We start from the raw sequence: 22,115 nt of genomic DNA, 5'->3' as shown, positions 1-22,115 counted from the left end.
CCTGACCCCTGGCCTGCCCTAACCCATGGCCTGGCCTGGCCTGACCCACGGCCTGACCCACAGCCTGACCCCTGGCCTGGCCCACGACCCCAGCACAGCCCAGTCTGGGGCACAGCCAGCCCCACGTCCAGCCCCACGTCCAGCCCCACCCCCGGTCCCAGCCCCACAGCTCGGACAGAACCAGCCCCGCTCCCACCCCCACAGCCCCCCAGCGCCGCACCCACCCCCAGCCCCACAGCCCCCCAGCCCCGCACCCACCCACAGCCCCCCAGCCCCACACCCACCCACAGCCCCCCACCCCCAGCCCCCAGCCCCCCAGCCTGGACAGAACCAGCCCCACACCCACTCACAGCCCCCCAGTCCCCTCAGGCCCCAGACCGGACAGAACCCACCCCACTCCCACCCCCACAGCCCCAGCCCCAGCCCGGACAGAAGCAGCCCCTCGCCCCTTTTCCTGTGGAACCCCAGACTTTATTCCCGGCCCCGCCGCCCCCCCGGGGGCCGAGGCCGAACACGAGGGGGGGGCTCGGACCCCCCAATGCCCCTGCTGGGGGGGCCCGCAGCCCCTCCCCTGCCCTCCCCCCTACTTGGGGGGCCGGTACCGGGGGTCCCGGCCCTACTTGGGGGGCCGGTAGAGCATCTTCCTGCTCTTGAGCACCGCCCACTTGTGCCGCTTCAGGTAATAGAGCAGGGGCACCAGCAGCCCCGAGAGCAGCAGCATCTGTGGGGCACGGGGGGCTCAGCGGGGCCCGGGGGGCACCGAGAGCCCCCCAGGGCCCCCCCAGGACCCCAGACCCACCTTGAGGCCCATCCGTTTGCGGTGGTCGTGCTCGGGCTCGGCCGCCCAGCGCAGGAAGGTGCAAACGTCCTTGGCGATCTGGGACATGGTGGCCGGGGTCCCTGGGGGCACGGGGGGGGTCAGACCCGCACGGAGACCCACAGGACCCACACAGACCCACAGAGACCCCCACGGACCCCCCCGGAGCCCCCCAGCCCTTGTCACAGACGGGGGGAACCCCCAGGGCCCCCCCAAATCGTGGCCCACTCGAGGCTGCCCCGGGGTGCTCAGAGCTCCCCCGGACCCCCCTGTGCCCCCTCCCCTCCCCCAATACCTGCAGTGGCCAAAGCCCCCGAGGACCCCCCCCAAACCTCCACCAGAGACCCCCCCCAACCTCCACCAGAGCCCCCCCCAAACCTCCACCAGACCCCCAAACCTCCACCAGAGCCCCCCCCAAACCTCCACCAGAGCCCCCCCCAAACCTCCACCAGAGCCCCAAACCTCCACCAGAGCCCCCCCAAACCTCCACCAGAGCCCCCCCCAAACCTCCACCAGAGCCCCCCCCCCAAACCTCCACCAGAGCCCCCCCAAATCTCCACCAGAGCCCCCCCAAACCTCCACCAGAGCCCCCCCCAAACCTCCACCAGACCTCCCAAACCTCCACCAGACACCCCAAACGCTCTCAGGCTCCCCCCAGCACCCCCCAGGACCCCCCATATCCCCCCAAGAACCCCCGTATCTCCCCAGGACCCCCCCACCCCACCAGGACCTCCCTAGCCCCCCCTAGGACCCCTCCAGCCCCCCCTTTGACCCCTTCCAGTTCCCCCAGGACCCCCCATACCCCCCCATATTCCCCCAGGACCCCCCCATATCCCCCCCAGGAACCCCCAGCCCCCCTAGACAGCCCCAGACCCCCTCAGACCCCTTCCAGTTCCCCCAGGACCCCCCAGCCCCCAGGACCCCCCCATATCCCCCTTCCAGCCCTCCCAGCCCCCCCCAGCCCCTCCCCCAGGACCCCCAGCCCCCCGTACCGTCGTCGTACTCGAGCACCTCGTCGTAGATGGGGGGGGCCATGCCGATGGCCTGGCCCGGGAAGTAGGGGTTGTAATGGAGCCCCTCGCGCAGGGCCACCCCCGCGGGGGGGTCACAGTACCCGGTGAGCAGCGAGAACACGTAATCCTCCCCCCCGTGCCTGGGGAGAGAGATCAGGGGGGTCAGGGGGGGTCAGGGTGACCCCAGAACACGGAATCCTCCCCCCCGTGCCTGGGGAGAGAGATCAGGGGGGTCAGGGGGGGTCAGGGTGACCCCAGAACACGGAATCCTCCCCCCCGTGCCTGGGGAGATCAGGGGGTCAGGGGGGGTCAGGGTGACCCTAGAACACGGAATCCTCCCCCCCGTGCCTGGGGAGATCAGGGGGTCAGGGGGGGTCAGAGTGACCCCAGAACACGTAATCCTCCCCCCCGTGCCTGGGGAGAGAGATCAGGGGGGTCAGGGGGGTCAGGGGGGGTCAGGGTGACCCCAGAACACGTAATCCTCCCCCCCGTGCCTGGGGAGAGAGATCAGGGGGTCAGGGGGGGTCAGAGTGACCCCAGAACACGGAATCCTCCCCCCCCGTGCCTGGGGAGAGAGATCAGGGGGGTCAGGGGGGGTCAGGGTGACCCCAGAACACGGAATCCTCCCCCCCGTGCCTGGGGAGATCAGCGCCCCGTTGTTGGGTGACCCCAAAGCCCCCCCAAAGCGCCCCAGGACCCCCCAAAGCCCCCCAAGGACCCCCACCGGGCGTTGACGATGTAGCTGAGGTCGGGGGGCAGCGCTCCGTTGTTGGCCGCCCGCGCGGCCTCGGCGTTGGGGTAGGGCTTGGGGAAGTAGTCGGAGATCTTGCCGGGCCGCAGGAACATCTCCCCGTTGTCATCGGGACCGTCCTGCACCTCCACCTGCGGGGACAGGGACAGCTGAGGGACAGGGGGACAGGGACAGGGGACAGCTGAGGGACAGGGACAGGGGACAGCTGAGGGACAGGGGGACAGGGACAGAGGGGACACAGGGACAGGTGAGGGACAGGGGGACAGGGACAGAGGGGCAGGGACAGGGGGGGACAGGGACAGAGGGGACAGGGACATGGGGACAGGTGAGGGACAGGGACACGGGGACAGGGGGCAGGGACGGGGGGACAGGGAGAGAGGGACAGCTGAGGGACAGGGACAGAGGGACAGAGGGGACACGGGGACAGGTGAGGGACAGGGACAGGGGGACAGGAGAGGGACAGACGGACAGGGGACAGGTGAGGGACAGGGACATGGGGACAGGGACATGGGGATAGCTGAGGGACAGGGACAGAGGGGACACGGGGACAGGTGAGGGACAGAGGAACAGGGACAGTGGGGACAAGGAACAGGCACAGGTGAGGGACAGGGACAGGGGGAACAGAGGGCACAGAGACACGGGGACAGCTGAGGGACAGGGACAGCAGGGATAGGGACAGAGGGGACAGGGACAGCACGGCAGAGGGCAGGGACAGAGAGCAGGGACATGGGGACAGGAACACGGGGACAGGGACGTGGGGACAGAGGAGACAAGGACACAGAGACAAGGGACAGCTGAGGGACAGAGACAGCAGGACACTGGGGGGGACAGGGACAGCGGGGCAAGGACAGGGACATGGGGACAGAGGGACACTGGGATGGCAGGATGGGGACAGACGGACACTGGGATGGCAGGATGGGGACAGCAGGACACTGCGGTGGCAGGATGGGGACAGACGGACACTGGGGTGGCAGGAGGTGGCACTGGGGTGGCAGGATAGGGACAGACGGACACTGGGAGGGCAGGATGGGGACAGAGGGACACTGGGATGGCAGGATGGGGACAGAGGGACCCCAGGGTGGCAGGAGGTGGCACTGGGGGGGTCCCGGGGGTGTCACCTCCTCCGCCAGCGCCTTGGCCTCGGCCTCGGTGTGGGTGACGCCGATGAGGTTGCGGAAGGCCACGTATTCCATGGAGTGACAGGCGGAGCACACCTGGCGGTACACCTGGAACCCGCGGCGCACACTGCGGGACAGCGGGGGCTGAGAGACCCCAAAATAACCCAAAAACACCCCAAAAACACCCCAAACACACCTGGAACCCGCGGCGCACACTGCAGGACAGCGGGGGCTGAGAGACCCCAAAATAACCCAAAAACACCCCAAACACACCCCAAACACACCTGGAACCCGCGGCGCAAACTGCGGGACAGCGGGGGCTGAGAGACCCCAAAATAACCCAAAAACACCCCAAACACACCCCAAACACACCTGGAACCCGCGGCGCACACTGCGGGACAGCGGGGGCTGAGAGACCCCAAAATAACCCAAAAACACCCCAAACACACCCCAAACACACCTGGAACCCGCGGCGCACACTGCAGGACAGCGGGGGCTGAGAGACCCCAAAAACACCCCAAAAACACCCCAAAAACACCCCAAAAACCCCAAAAACAGCCCCGGAACCCCCACACGCACTGGGGGCAAAGTGGGGCTCAGACCCTCGGGACCCCCCCCCATCCCTGCTGTGCCCTGGCACTGCCGGAGCCCCCCCAGAGCCCCCCAGAGCCCCCTGCCCCATTACCTGCCGTGCTCCAGGACCCCCCGGAGGACCCCCAGGACCCCCCAAACGCCCCCCGGACCCCCCCAGGACCCCTCCCCCATTACCTGCTGTGGTCCAGTGCCGCCAGGGCTCCCCCAGCCCATCCCCAGGACCCCCCAAATGCCCCCCGGACCCCCCAAATGCCCCCCAGCCCATCCCCAGGACCCCACTGGACCCCCTCAGGACCCCCCAGACGCCCCCCGGACCCTCCCCCCGGTACCTGGCGTGGTCCAGCGCCGCCAGGGCCCCGCCGTGGCTCCAGGGGAAGCTGGGGGGGTGCAGCTCCAGCTCCCCCGCGCTCAGGGGGCCCCCCCCCAGCGCCAGCGACAGCGACCCCCCCCCCCAGCAGCACCCCCAGAGCCGCCAGCGCCCGCCGGGAACGGGAACGGGAACGGGAACCGGAACGGCCCGGGAACGACCACACCGACACCTGGGGGGACACGGGGGGGACATCGGGGGTCAGGGACACCTGGGGGGGGACACGGGGGGGGTCAGGGGGCACCGGGGGGGACATCGGGGGTCAGGGACACCTGGGGGGGGACACGGGGGGGGTCAGGGGGCACCGGGGGGGACACCGGGGGTCAGGGACACCTGGGGGGGGACACGGGGGGGGTCAGGGGGCACCGGGGGGGACACCGGGGGTCAGGGGGCACCGGGGAGCGCAAGGCTCCGGGGGGGACACGGAGCGACGGGGGAGGGAAGGGCGAGCAAAGGACCCCGCGGGCAGAGCGGGGAAAGAGCGGGACCGGGAGCGGAGAACCGGGAGGGGCGGGGGGGAAACGGGGGAGGCACCGCGGGACCCCCGAGCTGGGAGGCGGGAACGGAACCGGAGCACCGTGGGGGGAGCTCGGGGTACCGGGGGTACCGGGGGTACGGGAGGCACCGGGGACAGCGGGGACAGCGGCGGAGGCACCGGAGCACCGCGGGCGGGCTGGGGGTACCGGGGGCACCGGGAACACCGGCGGAGGCACCGGAGCACCGCTGGGGACACCCAGGACGCCGGGAAGGGCGGATCGCGCCCCGCGGCCGGGCCCGCGGCGGGTGCCGGGCACCGAGGCCCGAGCGGGGCTCTGAGGGGGCGGCCCCGGCCCCCCCCGCGCCGCCGCCCCCCGTGACCTTCCCGCGCCCCCCCCGCGCCGCACTCACCGGGCCGGGGCCGGCGGCCGGGCCGCCCCGCGGGAGCAGCAGCGCGCGGGGAGCGAGGCCGGGCCCGGGCGGGCTCGGGAGGTGCCGCAGCCCCGGGAGGCCCCGCAGGCCCCGCAGCGCCGCCATCGCCGAGGTCGAGGGGACGCGCCGCGACGCCCCGGAAGTGACGTGGGAGCGCGGCGGGAGTGACGTCACCGCGAGAGACACGGGATCCGCTGACGGCTTTATTGCGGCGCCCCCCAGCGGAGGGCGGGAAACTCGCACGGGATCGGACCACGCCCCTCACAAAGCCACGCCCCTTCCACAAAGCCACGCCCCTTCATAAAACCACGCCCCTTCCACAAAGCCACGCCCCCTCATAAAACCACGCCCCTTTCATAAAGCCACGCCCCCTCATAAAACCACGCCCCTTCCACAAAGCCACGCCCCCTCATAAAAACCACGCCCCTTTCACAAAGCCACGCCCCCCGAGCCCATTCCCCCACCCCCCCCCCCCCAGTTCGGGGGTCCCGGTCCGGTGGGGGGGGGTGGGGGGGGGGGACACCGGGGTGGCCCCTCGGGACCCCCAGAGAAGCCCCGGGAGCGGCCCTGGGGGGCCTGGGGGGGGCTGGGGCCCAGCGGGGCCGGTCCAGGGCTCTGTCCATGGGTCTGGGGGCCATCGGGGTCTGTCCGTGGGTCTGGGCTCCATCGGGGTCTGTCCAGGGCTCTGTCCGTGGGTCTGGGGGCTCACTGGGGTCTGTCCGCAGCTCTGTCCGTGTTTCTGTCTGTGGCTCCATCGGGGCTGTCACTGTCCCGGGGGCCCCTCTGTGGAACTGCCCGTGGGTCTGTCCCTGCCCGAGCTCTGTCCGTCTGTCCATCCCTGTGTCCATCCCGTGTCTGTCTGTCCATCCCGTGTCTGTCTGTCCACGTTCCAGAGCAGCAGCCAGCAGGGGTAGGCGCCCAGGGGGCTCAGGTGGGGTCGGTGTGAGGGGTCCGTGGCTCTGTCCCCGTGTCCATCCCGTGTCCGCGTGTCCATCCCTGTGTCCATCCCGTGTCCGTGTGTCCATCCGGCAGCGGTCACTTCCAGAAGAGCACGTTCCAGAGCAGCAGCCAGCAGGGGTAGGCGCCCAGGGCGAGCAGGGGGCTCAGGTGGGCTCCGTGCAGGTGCTCCTGCAGCAGCCCCTGGCCCAGCGCCCCCAGGAAGCGCTGCCAGGCCTCGCCCAGCCCCGCCGGCGCCTCCAGCAGCTCCCGCTCCAGCAGCACGGCCAGGAACAGCGACAGCCCCGGCGTGGTCAGCACCAGCAGCACGGCCAGCGGCAACCTGCAACGGCACGGGGCACGCAGGGACCCCTGAGAGCCCTGAGAGCACCCAGAGACCCCCAGGGATGGTCACCCTGGACAGCCCTGGCGTGGTCAGCACCAGCAGCACGGCCAGCGGCAACCTGGAACGGGCACGGGGCACGCAGGGACCCCTGAGACCACCCAGAGACCCCTGGGACCCCTGAGAGCACCCAGGAACCACCCAGAGACCCCTGAGAGCACCCAGGAACCACCCAGAGACCACCCAGAGACCCCTGAGAGCACCCAGGAACCACCCAGAGACCACCCAGAGACCCCTGAGAGCACCCAGAGACCCCCGAGACCACCCAGGAACCATCCAGAGACCCCTGAGACCCCCGAGAGCACCCAGGAACCACCCAGAGACCCCTGAGAGCACCCAGAGACCCCTGAGACCCCTGAGAGCACCCAGGAACCATCCAGGAACCATCCAGAGACCCCTGAGACCCCTGAGAGCACCCAGAGACCCCTGAGACCCGAGAGACCACCCAGGAACCATCCAGAGACCCCTGAGACCCCCAGGAACCACCCAGAGACCCCCAGGAACCCCAGGGATGGTCACCCTGGACAGCCCTGGCGTGGTCAGCACCAGCAGCACGGCCAGCGGCAACCTGGAACGGGCACGGGGCACGCAGGGACCCCTGAGAGCCCTGAGAGCACCCAGAGAGCACCCAGAGACTCCTGAGACCACCCAGAGACCCCTGGGACCCCTGAGAGCACCCAGAAACCACCCAGAGACCCCTGAGAGCACCCAGGAACCACCCAGAGACCCCTGAGACCCCTGAGAGCACCCAGAGACCACCCTGAGACCCCTGAGAGCACCCAGGAACCACCCAGAGACCCCTGAGACCCCTGAGAGCACCCAGGAACCACCCAGAGACCACCCAGGAACCATCCAGAGACCCCTGAGACCCCAGAGAGCACCCAGAGACCCCTGGGACCTGAGAGACCACCCAGAGACCCCTGGGACCCCAGAGACCCCTGAGAGCACCCAGAGACCCCCGAGACCACCCAGGAACCATCCAGAGACCCCTGAGACCCCCGAGAGCACTCAGGAACCACCCAGAGACCCCTGAGAGCACCCAGAGACCCCTGAGAGCACCCAGAGACCCCTGAGACCCCTGAGAGCACCCAGGAACCATCCAGGAACCACCCAGAGACCCCTGAGACCCCTGAGAGCACCCAGAGACCCCTGAGACCCGAGAGACCACCCAGGAACCATCCCGAGACCCCTGAGACCCCCAGGAACCACCCAGAGACCCCCAGGAACCCCAGGGATGGTCACCCTGGACAGCCCTGGCGTGGTCAGCACCAGCAGCACGGCCAGCGGCAACCTGGAACGGGCACGGGGCACGCAGGGATCCCTGAGAGCCCTGAGAGCACCCAGAGACCACCCAGAGACCCCTGAGACCACCCAGAGACCCCTGGGACCCCTGAGAGCACCCAGGAACCACCCAGAGACCCCTGAGACCCCTGAGAGCACCCAGAGACCACCCTGAGACCCCTGAGAGCACCCAGGAACCACCCAGAGACCCCTGAGACCCCTGAGAGCACCCAGGAACCACCCAGAGACCACCCAGGAACCATCCAGAGACCCTTGAGACCCCAGAGAGCACCCAGAGACCCCTGGGACCCGAGAGACCACCCAGAGACCCCTGGGACCCCTGAGACCCCTGAGAGCACCCAGAGACCCCCGAGACCACCCAGGAACCATCCAGAGACCCCTGAGACCCCCGAGAGCACCCAGGAACCACCCAGAGACCCCTGAGAGCACCCAGAGACCCCTGAGACCCCTGAGAGCACCCAGGAACCATCCAGGAACCACCCAGAGACCCCTGAGACCCCTGAGAGCACCCAGAGACCCCTGAGACCCGAGAGACCACCCAGGAACCATCCAGAGACCCCTGAGACCCCCAGGAACCACCCAGAGACCCCCAGGAACCCCAGGGATGGTCACCCTGGACAGCCCTGGCGTGGTCAGCACCAGCAGCACGGCCAGCGGCAACCTGGAACGGGCACGGGGCACGCAGGGATCCCTGAGAGCCCTGAGAGCACCCAGAGACCACCCAGAGACCCCTGAGAGCACCCAGGAATCACCCAGAGACCCCTGAGACACCCAGGAACCACCCAGGAACCACCCTGAGACCCCAGGCCCCACCCGCTGCCCCCCGGGCCCCACCTGTTGCCCCCCGGCCGGACGGCGGCCGCGGGTGGCACGAGGGTGACCCCGAGCAGGAAGCCCAGGGAGAAGTTGAGCAGCGCCAGGCAGGTGAGGAGCAGCGCCAGGGCCAGCAGGGCCACCAGCTTCAGGGTCATCCAGCCCCGCTGGCCACCGCCGGACAGCGCCCTGGGGGGACAGCCCAGGGTCACCCAGTGCCACCCACAGTCACCCAGGGTCACCCAGTGCCACCCAGTGCCACCCAGAGTCACCCAGGGTCACCCAGTGCCACCCAGAGTCACTCAGGGCCAGCAGGGCCACCAGCTTCAGGGTCATCCAGCCCCGCTGGCCACCACCGGACAGCGCCCTGGGGGGACAACCCAGGGTCACCCAGTGCCACCCACGGTCACCCAGGGTCACCCAGTGCCACCCAGAGTCACCCAGGGTCACCCAGTGCCACCCAGAGTCACTCAGGGTCACCCAGTGCCACCCAGTGCCACCCACGGTCACCCAGGGTCACCCAGTGCCACCCAGAGTCACCCAGTGCCACCCAGTGCCACCCAGTGCCAGCAGGGCCACCAGCTTCAGGGTCATCCAGCCCCGCTGGCCACCACCGGACAGCGCCCTGGGGGGACAGCCCAGGGTCACCCAGTGCCACCCACGGTCACCCAGTGCCACCCAGTGCCACCCAGAGTCACCCAGTGCCACCCAGTGCCACCCAGTGCCACCCACAGAGTGACCCAGTGCCACCCAGTGCCACCCAGTGCCACCCAGTGCCACCCACAGAGTGACCCAGTGCCACCCAGTGCCAGCCAGGGTCACCCAGGGTCACCCAGGGCCAGCAGGGCCACCAGCTTCAGGGTCATCCAGCCCCGCTGGCCACCGCCGGACAGTGCCCTGGGGAACAGCCCAGGGCCACCCAGGGTCACCCAGTGCCACCCAGTGTCACCCAGTGTCCCCACCCCCCATGGCTTCAGGGTCATCCAGCCCTGCTGGGCACCGCCGGACAGCGCCCTGGGAGGGCATGGGGGGGTCAGAACCCCTCAGACCCCCAGGGACCCCCAGACCCTTTAGGGACCCCCAGACCCCTTTTGGGCCCCCCCATACCCCGTACCTGTGGGTGCTGTGGGGCAGTGCCAGCCCCCCATACCCGGTACCTGTGGGTGCTGTGGGGCAGTGCCAGCCCCCCATACCCCGTACCTGTGGGTGCTGTGGGGCAGTGCCATCCCGGCCACGTAGATGCCGATCAGGGCCAGCACCACGGCCTCGGCCTCGCCCACCGGGAAGTGCTGGGTGGCCACGGCCTGGCCGCGCACGGGCAGCAGGTGCAGCGCGGTGCCCGCCGCCCCCGACACCAGCACGGGGGGCACCAGCCACAGCAGCCCCCCCCCGCGGGCCTGCCCGGAGGGCACAGGGTCAGTAAGGGGGGCACGGGGTCAATAAGGGGGGCACAGGAGTCAGTAAGGGGGCACGGGGTCAGTAAGGGGGGCATGGGGTCAGTAAGGGGGCACAGGGGTCAGTAAGGGGGGCATGGGGTCAGTAAGGGGGGCACAGGGGTCAGTAAGGGGGCACAGGGGTCAGTAAGGGGGGCACAGGGGTCAGTAAGGGGGCACAGGGGTCAGTAAGGGGGCACGGGGTCAGTAAGGGGGCATGAGGTCAGTAAGGGGGCACGGGGGTCAGTAAGGGGGGCACAGGGGTCAGTAAGGGGGCACAGGGGTCAGTAAGGGGGGCACGGGGTCAGTAAGGGGGCACGGGGTCAGTAAGGGGGCACGGGGGTCAGTAAGGGGGGCACGGGGTCAGTAAGGGGGCACGGGGTCAGTAAGGGGGGCACAGGGGTCAGTAAGGGGGGCACAGGGGTCAGTAAGGGGGCACGGGGGTCAGTAAGGGGGCATGGGGTCAGTAAGGGGGCACAGGGGTCAGTAAGGGGGCATGGGGGTCAGGGTGGGGGTCCCAGGGGGTCCCAGGGGTCAGGGTGGGGGTCCTGGGAGGGTCCTGGGGGTCAGGGTGGGGGGGCTGGAGATGAGGATGGGGCAGGACGGGGGTTTGGGGGGCAGGGCCGGGGGCTGGGGGGGAGAACGGGGGGTCCCAGGGTCAGCCCAGGGTCAGGGGTCAGCCCGGGGGTCTCAGGGTGGATTTGGGGGTCCCAGGGTCAGCCCAGGGTCAGGGGTCAGCCCGGGGGTCTCAGGGTGGATTTGGGGGTCCCGGGGTCAGCCCAGGGTCAGGGGTCAGCCCGGGGGTCTCAGGGTGAATTTGGGGGTCCCGGGGTCAGCCCGGGATCAGGGGTCAGCCCGGGGGTCCCGGGGCCAGCGCAGGGGGGCGCAGGGGGGGGGGTCCCCTCACCTCCCCGGGGGGGGGGTCCCCCTCCCCCTCCTCGCTCCGGCTCAGCCGCATCCACAGGTCCAGGGCGTGGGGGAGGGGTCAAGGAAAGGGCCGGGACCCCCTGGACCCCCCCCGTGACCCCCCCGGACCCCCACCCCCCCCCCCACCCCCTCCATTCCCTCTTTGCCCCCAAATCCCCCCCCTTGTTCCCCATTTCCGCCCGTTCTGCTGCTCCTGCCCCTTTTTCCCTTTTCCCCATTTTTCTGCCCCTTTTCCCCCTTTTTCCCCATTTCCCTGCCTCTTTTCCCCATTTTTCTCCCCGTTTTTCCCAGTTTCTGCCTGTTTTTCCCCCGTTTTTGCCCATTTTCCCCCATTTTTTCCCAATTTTTGCTCATTTTTACCCCGTTTTTTACCCCGTTTTTACCTGGTTTTCCCCCATTTTTGCCCGTTTTCCCCCGTTTTTACCCCGTTTTCACCCCATTTTTGCCCCCCGCTTTTGCCCATTTTTGCCCCGTTTTTGCCCATTTTTACCCCGTTTTTGCCCGGTTTTCCCCGTTTTTGCCCGGATATGCGCAGGCCCAGCGGCAGCAGCAGCAGCCCCAGCGCGGGCGCGTAGCCGCCGATGGACACGAAGCGCTGCCCCCGCTTTTGCCCATTTTTACCCCGTTTTTGCCCATTTTTACCCCGTTTTTGCCCGGTTTTCCCCGTTTTTGCCCGTTTTTCCCCGTTTTTGCCCGGATATGCGCAGGCCCAGCGGCAGCAGCAGCAGCCCCAGCGCGGGCGCGTAGCCGCCGATGGACACGAAGCGCTGCCCCCGCTTTTGCCCATTTTTACCCCGTTTTTGCCCATTTTTACCCCGTTTTTGCCCGGTTTTCCCCGTTTTTGCCCGTTTTCCCCCGTTTTTGCCCGGATATGCGCAGGCCCAGCGGCAGCAGCAGCAGCCCCAGCGCGGGCGCGTAGCCGCCGATGGACACGAAGCGCTGCCCCCCGCTTTTGCCCATTTTTACCCCGTTTTTGCCCGGTTTTCCCCGTTTTTGCCCGTTTTTCCCCGTTTTTGCCCGGATATGCGCAGGCCCAGCGGCAGCAGCAGCAGCCCCAGCGCGGGCGCGTAGCCGCCGATGGACACGAAGCGCTGCCCCCGCTTTTGCCCATTTTTACCCCGTTTTTGCCCATTTTTACCCCGTTTTTGCCCGGTTTTCCCCGTTTTTGCCCGTTTTTCCCCGTTTTTGCCCGGATATGCGCAGGCCCAGCGGCAGCAGCAGCAGCCCCAGCGCGGGCGCGTAGCCGCCGATGGACACGAAGCGCTGCCCCCCGCTTTTGCCCATTTTTACCCCGTTTTTGCCCATTTTTACCCCGTTTTTGCCCGGTTTTCCCCGTTTTTGCCCGTTTTCCCCCGTTTTTGCCCGGATATGCGCAGGCCCAGCGGCAGCAGCAGCAGCCCCAGCGCGGGCGCGTAGCCGCCGATGGACACGAAGCGCTGCCCCCGCTTTTGCCCATTTTTACCCCGTTTTTGCCCATTTTTACCCCGTTTTTGCCCGGTTTTCCCCGTTTTTGCCCGTTTTTCCCCGTTTTTGCCCGGATATGCGCAGGCCCAGCGGCAGCAGCAGCAGCCCCAGCGCGGGGCGCGTAGCCGCCGATGGACACGAAGCGCTGCCCCCCGCTTTTGCCCATTTTTACCCCCGTTTTTGCCCATTTTTACCCCGTTTTTGCCCGGTTTTCCCCGTTTTTGCCCGTTTTTCCCCGTTTTTGCCCGGATATGCGCAGGCCCAGCGGCAGCAGCAGCAGCCCCAGCGCGGGCGCGTAGCCGCCGATGGACACGAAGCGCTGCCCCCGCTTTTGCCCATTTTTACCCCGTTTTTGCCCATTTTTACCCCGTTTTTGCCCGGTTTTCCCCGTTTTTGCCCGTTTTTCCCCGTTTTTGCCCGGATATGCGCAGGCCCAGCGGCAGCAGCAGCAGCCCCAGCGCGGGCGCGTAGCCGCCGATGGACACGAAGCGCTGCCCCCGCTTTTTGCCCATTTTTACCCCGTTTTTGCCCATTTTTACCCCGTTTTTGCGCGGTTTTCCCCGTTTTTGCCCGTTTTTCCCCGTTTTTGCCCGGATATGCGCAGGCCCAGCGGCAGCAGCAGCAGCCCCAGCGCGGGCGCGTAGCCGCCGATGGACACGAAGCGCTGCCCCCGCTTTTGCCCATTTTTACCCCGTTTTTGCCCCATTTTTACCCCGTTTTTGCCCGTTTTTCCCCGTTTTTGCCCGGATATGCGCAGGCCCAGCGGCAGCAGCAGCAGCCCCAGCGCGGGCGCGTAGCCGCCGATGGACACGAAGCGCTGCCCCCCGCTTTTGCCCATTTTTACCCCGTTTTTGCCCCATTTTTACCCCATTTTTACCCGTTTTTGCCCGTTTTTCCCCGTTTTTGCCCGGATATGCGCAGGCCCAGCGGCAGCAGCAGCAGCCCCAGCGCGGGCGCGTAGCCGCCGATGGACACGAAGCGCTGCCCCCGCTTTTGCCCATTTTTACCCCGTTTTTGCCCATTTTTACCCCGTTTTTGCCCGGTTTTCCCCGTTTTTGCCCGTTTTTCCCCGTTTTTGCCCGGATATGCGCAGGCCCAGCGGCAGCAGCAGCAGCCCCAGCGCGGGCGCGTAGCCGCCGATGGACACGAAGCGCTGCCCCCCGCTTTTGCCCATTTTTACCCCGTTTTTGCCCATTTTTACCCCATTTTTACCCGTTTTTGCCCGTTTTTCCCCGTTTTTGCCCGGATATGCGCAGACCCAGCGGCAGCAGCAGCAGCCCCAGCGCGGGCGCGTAGCCGCCGATGGACACGAAGCGCTGCCCCCGCTTTTGCCCATTTTTACCCCGTTTTTGCCCGTTTTTGCCCATTTTTACCCCGATTTTCCCCCGTTTTGCCCAGATATGCGCAGGCCCAGCGGCAGCAGCAGCAGCCCCAGCGCGGGCGCGTAGCCGCCGATGGACACGAAGCGCTGCCCCCGCTTTTGCCCATTTTTACCCCGTTTTTGCCCATTTTTACCCCGTTTTTGCCCGGTTTTCCCCGTTTTTGCCCGTTTTCCCCCGTTTTTGCCCAGATATGCGCAGGCCCAGCGGCAGCAGCAGCAGCCCCAGCGCGGGCGCGTAGCCGCCGATGGACACGAAGCGCTGCCCCCGCTTTTGCCCACTTTTACCCCATTTTTGCCCCGTTTTTGCCCATTTTTACCCCGATTTTCCCCATTTTTCCCCGTTTTTGCCCGGATATGCGCAGGCCCAGCGGCAGCAGCAGCAGCCCCAGCGCGGGCGCGTAGCCGCCGATGGACACGAAGCGCTGCCCCCGCTTTTGCCCATTTTTACCCCGTTTTTGCCCATTTTTACCCCGTTTTTGCCCGGTTTTCCCCGTTTTTGCCCGTTTTCCCCCCCGTTTTTGCCCGGATATGCGCAGGCCCAGCGGCAGCAGCAGCAGCCCCAGCGCGGGCGCGTAGCCGCCGATGGACACGAAGCGCGCCAGCGAGGGCAGCAGGTACAGGAAGTAGGACTGGTGCAGCCGCTCCAGGAGGTTGTTCAGCTTCCGGAACATTCCCTCCAGCGTCCTGCGGGGGGCGCCGCGGGGCTGGGGAGACCCCTCGGGACCTCCCCAAATTCAGGGAGACCCCCCCGGGACCCCCCAAATTCAGAGAGACCCCGCCCAGGATCCCCAAATTCAGAGAGACCCCCCCCCAAATCCCTCCAAAACCCCCCCCGGACCCCTGCCCACCTCCCAAGAGCCCCCAGGTCGAACTTGTGCTGGCGGGAGCTGCTGATGCCCTGCAGGGTCCGGGACCCCCAGGACACCCCCAGGACCCCCAAAACTCCCCCCAAAACCCCCCCAGGACCCCCAAAACTTCCCGAAAACCCCCCCAGGCCCCCCGGCGCCCCCTGCCCACCTGCCCAGCGCCCCCAGGTCGAACTTGTGCTGCCGGGAGCTCCTGATGCCGCGCAGGGTCCGGGACCCCCAGAACCCCCTAGGACCCCCAGGGTTCCCAGAGCCCCCCAGGACCCCCCCAGGATCCCCAAAACTCCCCCAAAACCCCCCCAGAACCCCCAGAGCCCCCCAGGCCCCCCCCAGGCCCCCTGGAGCCCCCTGCCCACCTGCCGAGCGCCCCCAGGTCGAACTTGTGCTGGCGGAAGCTGTTGATGCCGCGCAGGGTCTGGGACCCCCAGGACCCCCCCAGGACCCCCAAAACTCCCCCAAAACCCCCCCAGGACCCCCCCAGGACCCCCCCGGGCCCCCCGGAGCCCCCTGCCCACCTGCCGAGCGCGCCCAGGTCGAACTTGTGCTGGTGGAAGCTGTTGAAGCCGCGCACGGTCCAGGACCCCCAGGACCCCCCAAAACCCCCCCAGGACCCCCCAAAACTCCCCTAAAAACCCCCCAGGACCCCCCGGAGCCCCCTGCCCACCTGCCGAGCGCGCCCAGGTCGAACTTGTGCTGGCGGAAGCTGTTGATGCCGCGCAGGGTGAGCGCCTCGATGCGGAAGCGCAGGAAGAGCCCGTGGGCCCCCCCGGGAGCCCCCCCGGCCTGGCCCAGCAGCATCAGCCCCAGCGTGCGCAGGCTCTGCCCGTAGGCCGGCCCCGAGGGGCCCTCCGGGGGGGGCAGCTGCGGCGGGGGGCGGCGGTCAGCGCACGGACACACTGACCCAAACCACCCCGGGGCACGGGGCGGCGGTCAGCGCACGGACACACTGACCCAAACTCCCGGGGCACGGGGCAGCGGTCAGTGCACGGACGCACTGACCCAAACCCCCAGGACACCAAGTGACCCAGCCCCGGTCAGTGCACGGACACACTGACCCAAACCACCCCGGGGCACGGGGGCAGCGGTCAGTGCACGGACGCACTGACCCAAACCCCCGGGGGCACGGGGCAGCGGTCAGTGCACGGACACACTGACCCAAACCCCCGGGGGCACGGGGCGGCGGTCAGCGCACGGACACACTGACCCAAACCCCCGGGGGCACGGGGCGGCGGTCAGCGCACGGACACACTGAGCCAAACCCCCAGGACACCAAGTGACCCAGCCCCGGTCAGTGCACGGACACACTGACTCAAACCCCCGGGGGCACGGGGCAGCGGTCAGCGCACGGACACATTGACCCAAACCCCCGGGGGCACGGGGCAGCGGTCAGCGCACGGACACACTGACCCAAACCACCCCAGGGCACGGGGCAGCGGTCAGCGCACGGACACATTGACCCAAACCCCCGGGGGCACGGGGCGGCGGTCAGCGCACGGACACATTGACCCAAACCACCCCGGGGCACGGGGCAGCGGTCAGTGCACGGACGCACTGACCCAAACCCCCAGGACACCAAGTGACCCAGCCCCGGTCAGTGCACGGACACACTGACCCAAACCACCCCGGGGCACGGGGCAGCGGTCAGTGCACGGACACACTGACCCAAACCACCCCGGGGCACGGGGCAGCGGTCAGTGCACGGACACACTGATCCAAACCACCCCGGGGCACGGGGCAGCGGTCAGTGCACGGACACACTGAGCCAAACCCCCGGGGGCACGGGGCAGCGGTCAGCGCACGGACACATTGACCCAAACCCCCGGGGGCACGGGGCAGCGGTCAGTGCACGGACACACTGACCCAAACCACCCCGGGGCACGGGGCAGCGGTCAGTGCACGGACACACTGAGCCAAACCCCCAGGACACCAAGTGACCCAGCCCCGGTCAGTGCACGGACACACTGACCCAAACCCCCGGGGGCACGGGGCGGCGGTCAGCGCACGGACACACTGACCCAAACCACCCCAGGGCACGGGGCAGCGGTCAGCGCACGGACACACTGACCCAAACCACCCCGGGGCACGGGGCAGCGGTCAGTGCACGGACGCACTGACCCAAACCCCCAGGACACCAAGTGACCCAGCCCCGGTCAGTGCACGGACACACTGACCCAAACCACCCCAGGACACCGAGTGACCCAGCCCCGGTCAGTGCACGGACACACTGACCCAAACCACCCCAGGGCACGGGGCAGCGGTCAGTGCACGGACACACTGACCCAAACCACCCCAGGACACCGAGTGACCCAGCCCCGGTCAGTGCACGGACACCGAGTGACCCAGGCCCCCCGGGGCCCCCCCGGACACGGAGGGACCCCCTGAGACCCCCACCCTGCCCTGGAAGGTGCAGAGCAGCCCCCAGACCCACCCAGACCCCCCAGACCCCCCCAGGACCCCCCAAAGCCCCCCCAGGACCCCCACCTTGCCCTGGAAGGTGCAGAGCAGCCCCCAGACCCACCCAGACCCCCCAGACCCCCCCAGGACCCCCCAAAGCCCCCCCAGGACCCCCACCTTGCCCTGGAAGGTGCAGAGCAGCCCCCAGACCCCCCCAGGACCCCCACCTTGCCCTGGAAGGTGCAGAGCAGCCCCCAGACCCCCCAGGACCCCCCAGGACCCCCACCTTGCCCTGGAAGGTGCAGAGCAGGCCGTTCTTGTGGCAGAAGGAGTGGAAGAGGTTGAGCAGGTCCAGGTTGGGCAGTTGCCCGTTGAGCCCCTCCACGGCCACGTCCACGCTGGTCAGCACGTCCGAGCTGAGCTCCAGCGCCAGCGCCGCCTGGATGGCACCGGCCCGCGCCGGGAGCCCCCCCGGGTGGGCACCTGGGGGAGAGAGACCCCTCAGAGACCCCTCAGAGAGCCCAGAGAGAGACCCCAGAGAGAGACCCCAAAGAGAGACCCCAGAGAGAGCCCAGAGAGAGCCCAGAGAGAGAGCCCAGAGAGAGAGCCCAGAGAGAGAGCCCAGAGAGAGCCCAGAGAGAGCCCAGAGAGACCCCAGAGAGACCCCAGAGAGAGCCCAGAGAGAGAGCCCAGAGAGAGAGCCCAGAGAGAGAGCCCAGAGAGAGCCCAGAGAGACCCCAGAGAGAGCCCAGAGAGAGCCCAGAGAGACCCCAGAGAGAGACCCCAGAGAGAGCCCAGAGAGAGCCCAGAGAGAGCCCAGACAGAGAGCCCAGAGAGAGACCCCAGAGAGAGCCCAGAGAGAGAGCCCAGAGAGAGCCCAGAGAGAGACCCCAGAGAGAGCCCAGAGAGAGAGCCCAGAGAGAGCCCAGAGAGAGCCCAGAGAGAGCCCAGAGAGAGCCCAGAGAGAGAGCCCAGAGAGAGACCCCAAAGAGAGCCCAGAGAGAGCCCAGGGAGACCCCAGAGAGAGCCCAGGGAGACCCCAGAGAGAGCCCAGAGAGACCCCAAAGAGAGCCCAGAGAGACCCCAAAGAGAGCCCAGAGAGAGCCCAGAGACCCCAAAGAGAGCCCAGAGAGAGCCCAGAGAGACCCCAGAGAGACCCCAGAGAGAGACCCCAGAGAGAGAGCCCAGAGAGAGCCAAGAGAGAGACCCCAAAGAGAGCCCAGAGAGACCCCAAAGAGAGCCCAGAGAGAGCCCAGAGAGCCCAGAGAGAGCCCAGAGAGAGACCCCAGAGAGAGCCCAGAGAGAGCCCAGAGAGAGCCCAGAGAGATCCCAAAGAGAGACCCCAAAGAGAGCCCAGAGAGAGCCCAGAGAGAGCCCAGAGAGACCCCAAAGAGAGACCCCAAAGAGAGACCCCAAAGAGAGCCCAGAGAGAGCCCAGAGAGAGCCCAGAGAGACCCCAGAGAGAGACTCCAAAGAGAGCCCAGAGAGAGCCCAGAGAGAGCCAGAGAGACCCCAAAGAGAGCCCAGAGAGACCCCAGAGAGAGCCAGAGAGACCCCAAAGAGAGACCCCAAAGAGAGACCCCAAAGAGAGCCCAGAGAGAGCCCAGAGAGAGCCCAGAGAGAGAGCCCAGAGAGAGACCCCAGAGAGAGCCCAGAGAGAGAGCCCATAGAGAGCCCAGAGAGAGCCCAGGGAGACCCCAGAGAGAGCCCAGGGAGACCCCAGAGAGAGCCCAGAGAGACCCCAAAGAGAGCCCAGAGAGACCCCAAAGAGAGCCCATAGAGAGCCCAGAGAGAGCCCAGAGAGAGCCCAGAGAGACCCCAGAGAGAGCCCAGAGAGACCCCAGAGAGAGCCCAGAGAGAGCCCAGAGAGAGAGCCCAGAGAGAGAGCCCAGAGAGAGCCCAGAGAGAGCCCAGAGAGAGCCCAGAGACCCCAGAGAGAGCCCAGAGAGACCCCAAAGAGAGCCCAGAGAGACCCCAAAGAGAGCCCAGAGAGAGCCCAGAGAGACCCCAAAGAGAGCCCATAGAGAGCCCAGAGAGAGCCCAGAGAGAGACCCCAGAGAGACCCCAGAGAGAGACCCCAGAGAGAGAGCCCAGAGAGAGCCCAGAGAGAGCACAGAGACCCCAGAGAGAGCCCAGAGAGACCCCAAAGAGAGCCCAGAGAGACCCCAAAGAGAGCCCAGAGAGAGCCCAGAGAGACCCCAAAGAGAGCCCAAAGAGAGCCCAGAGAGACCCCAGAGAGACACCCCAGAGAGAGCCCAGAGAGAGCCCAGAGAGAGACCCCAAAGAGAGCCCAGAGAGAGCCCAGAGAGAGAGCCCAGAGAGAGCCCAGAGAGAGAGCCCAGAGAGAGACCCCAGAGAGAGCCCAGAGAGACCCCAGAGAGAGCCCAGAGAGACCCCAAAGAGAGCCCAAAAAGAGAGCCCAGAGAGCCCAGAGAGAGCCCAGAGAGAGACCCCAGAGAGCCCAGAGAGACCCCAAAGAGAGACCCCAAAGAGAGCCCAGAGAGAGGCCAGAGAGAGAGCCCAGAGAGCCCAGAGAGAGACCCCAGAGAGCCCAGAGAGACCCCAGAGAGAGACCCCAGAGAGAGAGCCCAGAGAGAGCCCAGAGAGAGACCCCAGAGAGAGCCCAGAGAGAGCCCAGAGAGACCCCAAAGAGAGACCCCAGAGACCCCAGAGAGAGAGCCCAGAGAGAGCCCAGAGAGACCCCAGAGAGACCCCAAAGAGAGCCCAGAGAGAGCCCAGAGAGACCCCAAAGAGAGACCCCAAAGAGAGACCCCAAAGAGAGCCCAGAGAGAGACCCCAGAGAGAGACCCCAGAGAGAGCCCAGAGAGAGAGCCCAGAGAGAGCCCAAAGAGAGACCCCAAAGAGAGCCCAGAGAGAGCCCAGAGAGACCCCAAAGAGAGCCCAGAGAGACCCCAAAGAGAGACCCCAAAGAGAGCCCAGAGAGAGCCCAGGGAGACCCCAGACAGAGCCCAGAGAGACCCCAGAGAGACCCCAGAGAGACCCCAAAGAGAGCCCAGAGAGACCCCAGAGAGAGCCCAGAGAGACCCCAAAGAGAGACCCAAAGAGAGCCCAGAGAGAGCCCAGAGAGAGCCCAAAGAGAGACCCCAGAGACCCCAGAGAGAGACCCCAGAGAGAGCCCAGAGACAGCCCAGAGAGAGACCCCAAAGAGAGCCCAGAGAGAGCCCAGAGAGAGACCCCAGAGAGAGACCCCAAAGAGAGCCCAGAGAGACCCCAGAGAGAGCCCAGAGAGAGACCCCAGAGAGACCCCAGAGAGAGACCCCAGAGAGAGCCCAGAGAGAGACCCCAGAGAGAGCCCAGAGAGAGCCCAAAGAGAGACCCCAGAGAGAGACCCCAGAGAGAGACCCAGAGAGAGCCCAGAGAGACCCAGAGAGAGCCCAGAGAGAGACCCCAGAGAGAGCCCAGAGAGACCCCAGAGAGCCAGAGAGAGCCCAGAGAGAGCCCAGAGAGAGACCCCAGAGAGAGCCCAGAGAGAGACCCCAGAGAGCCCAGAGAGACCCTGGGACCCCCCAGTCCCTCCCAGTCCCTCCCAGTCTCACCAGTAAGGTTCACACCGTGGTTCCCCAGCCCCTCCCAGCCCCCCCAGTCCCTCCCAGTGCTCCCAGTCTCACCAGTAAGGTTCACATCATGGTAGGCCTCCAGCCAGGCCTGTGTCCCCAGCAGGTCGTGCTCGGTCACCAGGAACACGAGGTCCTTGGCCCAGTAGATCTGACCTGGGGAGGGCCGGCACTGGGAGCACTGGGACGGCACTGGGAGCACTGGGACGGCACTGGGAGCACTGGGACGGCCCAGTACGGCCCAGTACAATCCCAGCACAATCCCAGTACAATCCCAGTCCAGCCAAATACAATCCCAGTATGGCCCAGTACAAACCCAGCACGGCCCAGTATGGCCCAGTACGGCCCAGTACAACCCCAGCATGGCCCAGTACGGCCCAGTACGGCCCAGTACAATCCCAGCATGACCCAGTACAATCCCAGTCCAGCCAAATACAATCCCAGTGTGACCCAGTACAAACCCAGCACGGCCCAGTATGGCCCAGTACGGCCCAGTACAACCCCAACACAGTCCAGTATGGCTCAATATGGCCCAGTACAATCCCAGCACGGCCCAGTACAACCCCAGCACAATCCCAGTCCAGCCAAATACAGTCCCAGTGTGGCCCAATACAAACCCAGCATGGCCCAGTATGGCCCAGTACAGCCCAGTACAACCCCAGCACAATCCCAGTCCATCCCAGACCATCCCAGTCCAATCCCAGTCCAATCCCAGTCCATCCCAGTCCAACCCCAGCCCAGTCCCCTGAAATCCCCCAGCACCCCAGAGCCCCCCACACCCAGTAGCCCCCCTCCCCCAACCAGTAGCCACCTCGGGCCAGCAGCAGCCCCACGGCCTGGGCACTGTGGGGTCACTCAGAGCAGCTCCCCGGGCACTCCCCAGCCCCCAGGTGACCCCAGGACCCTCCAGGTGCCCCCAGGACCCCACAGGTGCCCCGGTAGCCCCCGTACCTCGGCAGTAGCCCGCCAGGGCCAGCAGCAGCCCCACGGCCTGGCTGTTGTGGGCGCTGCCCTCGGAGCAGGGCACCAGCAGCAGCAGCGCCTCGGTGCTG

General features: G+C 67.3%; 2 protein-coding genes across 2 annotated transcripts; both read right to left on the bottom strand.

Annotated features, from left to right (window-relative positions):
• Positions 1-449: 449 nt before the first annotated feature.
• LOC125320936 (cytochrome c1, heme protein, mitochondrial) lies at positions 450-5,674 on the bottom strand. The gene is given in 8 exon segments (XM_048293354.1): positions 450-721; positions 800-900; positions 1,810-1,970; positions 2,555-2,712; positions 3,700-3,826; positions 4,623-4,745; positions 4,747-4,832; positions 5,549-5,674. Coding segments are annotated over 8 exon segments (987 nt in total). The 3' UTR covers positions 450-616.
• A 492-nt stretch (positions 5,675-6,166) lies between these two features.
• GPAA1 (glycosylphosphatidylinositol anchor attachment 1) lies at positions 6,167-22,111 on the bottom strand (the record flags this gene model as incomplete). The annotated part of the gene is made up of 9 exons (XM_048293352.1): positions 6,167-6,848; positions 9,045-9,212; positions 10,224-10,420; positions 11,364-11,429; positions 14,759-14,912; positions 15,759-15,955; positions 17,775-17,971; positions 21,118-21,219; positions 22,015-22,111. Coding segments are annotated over 9 exons (1,422 nt in total), but the record flags the coding sequence as incomplete, so codon positions are not given.
• Positions 22,112-22,115: the final 4 nt, after the last annotated feature.

This window comes from Corvus hawaiiensis, unplaced genomic scaffold (genome assembly GCF_020740725.1).
Source record: "Corvus hawaiiensis isolate bCorHaw1 unplaced genomic scaffold, bCorHaw1.pri.cur scaffold_297_ctg1, whole genome shotgun sequence".
Lineage (NCBI taxonomy): Eukaryota > Metazoa > Chordata > Aves > Passeriformes > Corvidae > Corvus > Corvus hawaiiensis.
Note: the sequence above shows the minus strand (reverse complement) of the source record. Positions and strands in the feature narration are given on the sequence as shown.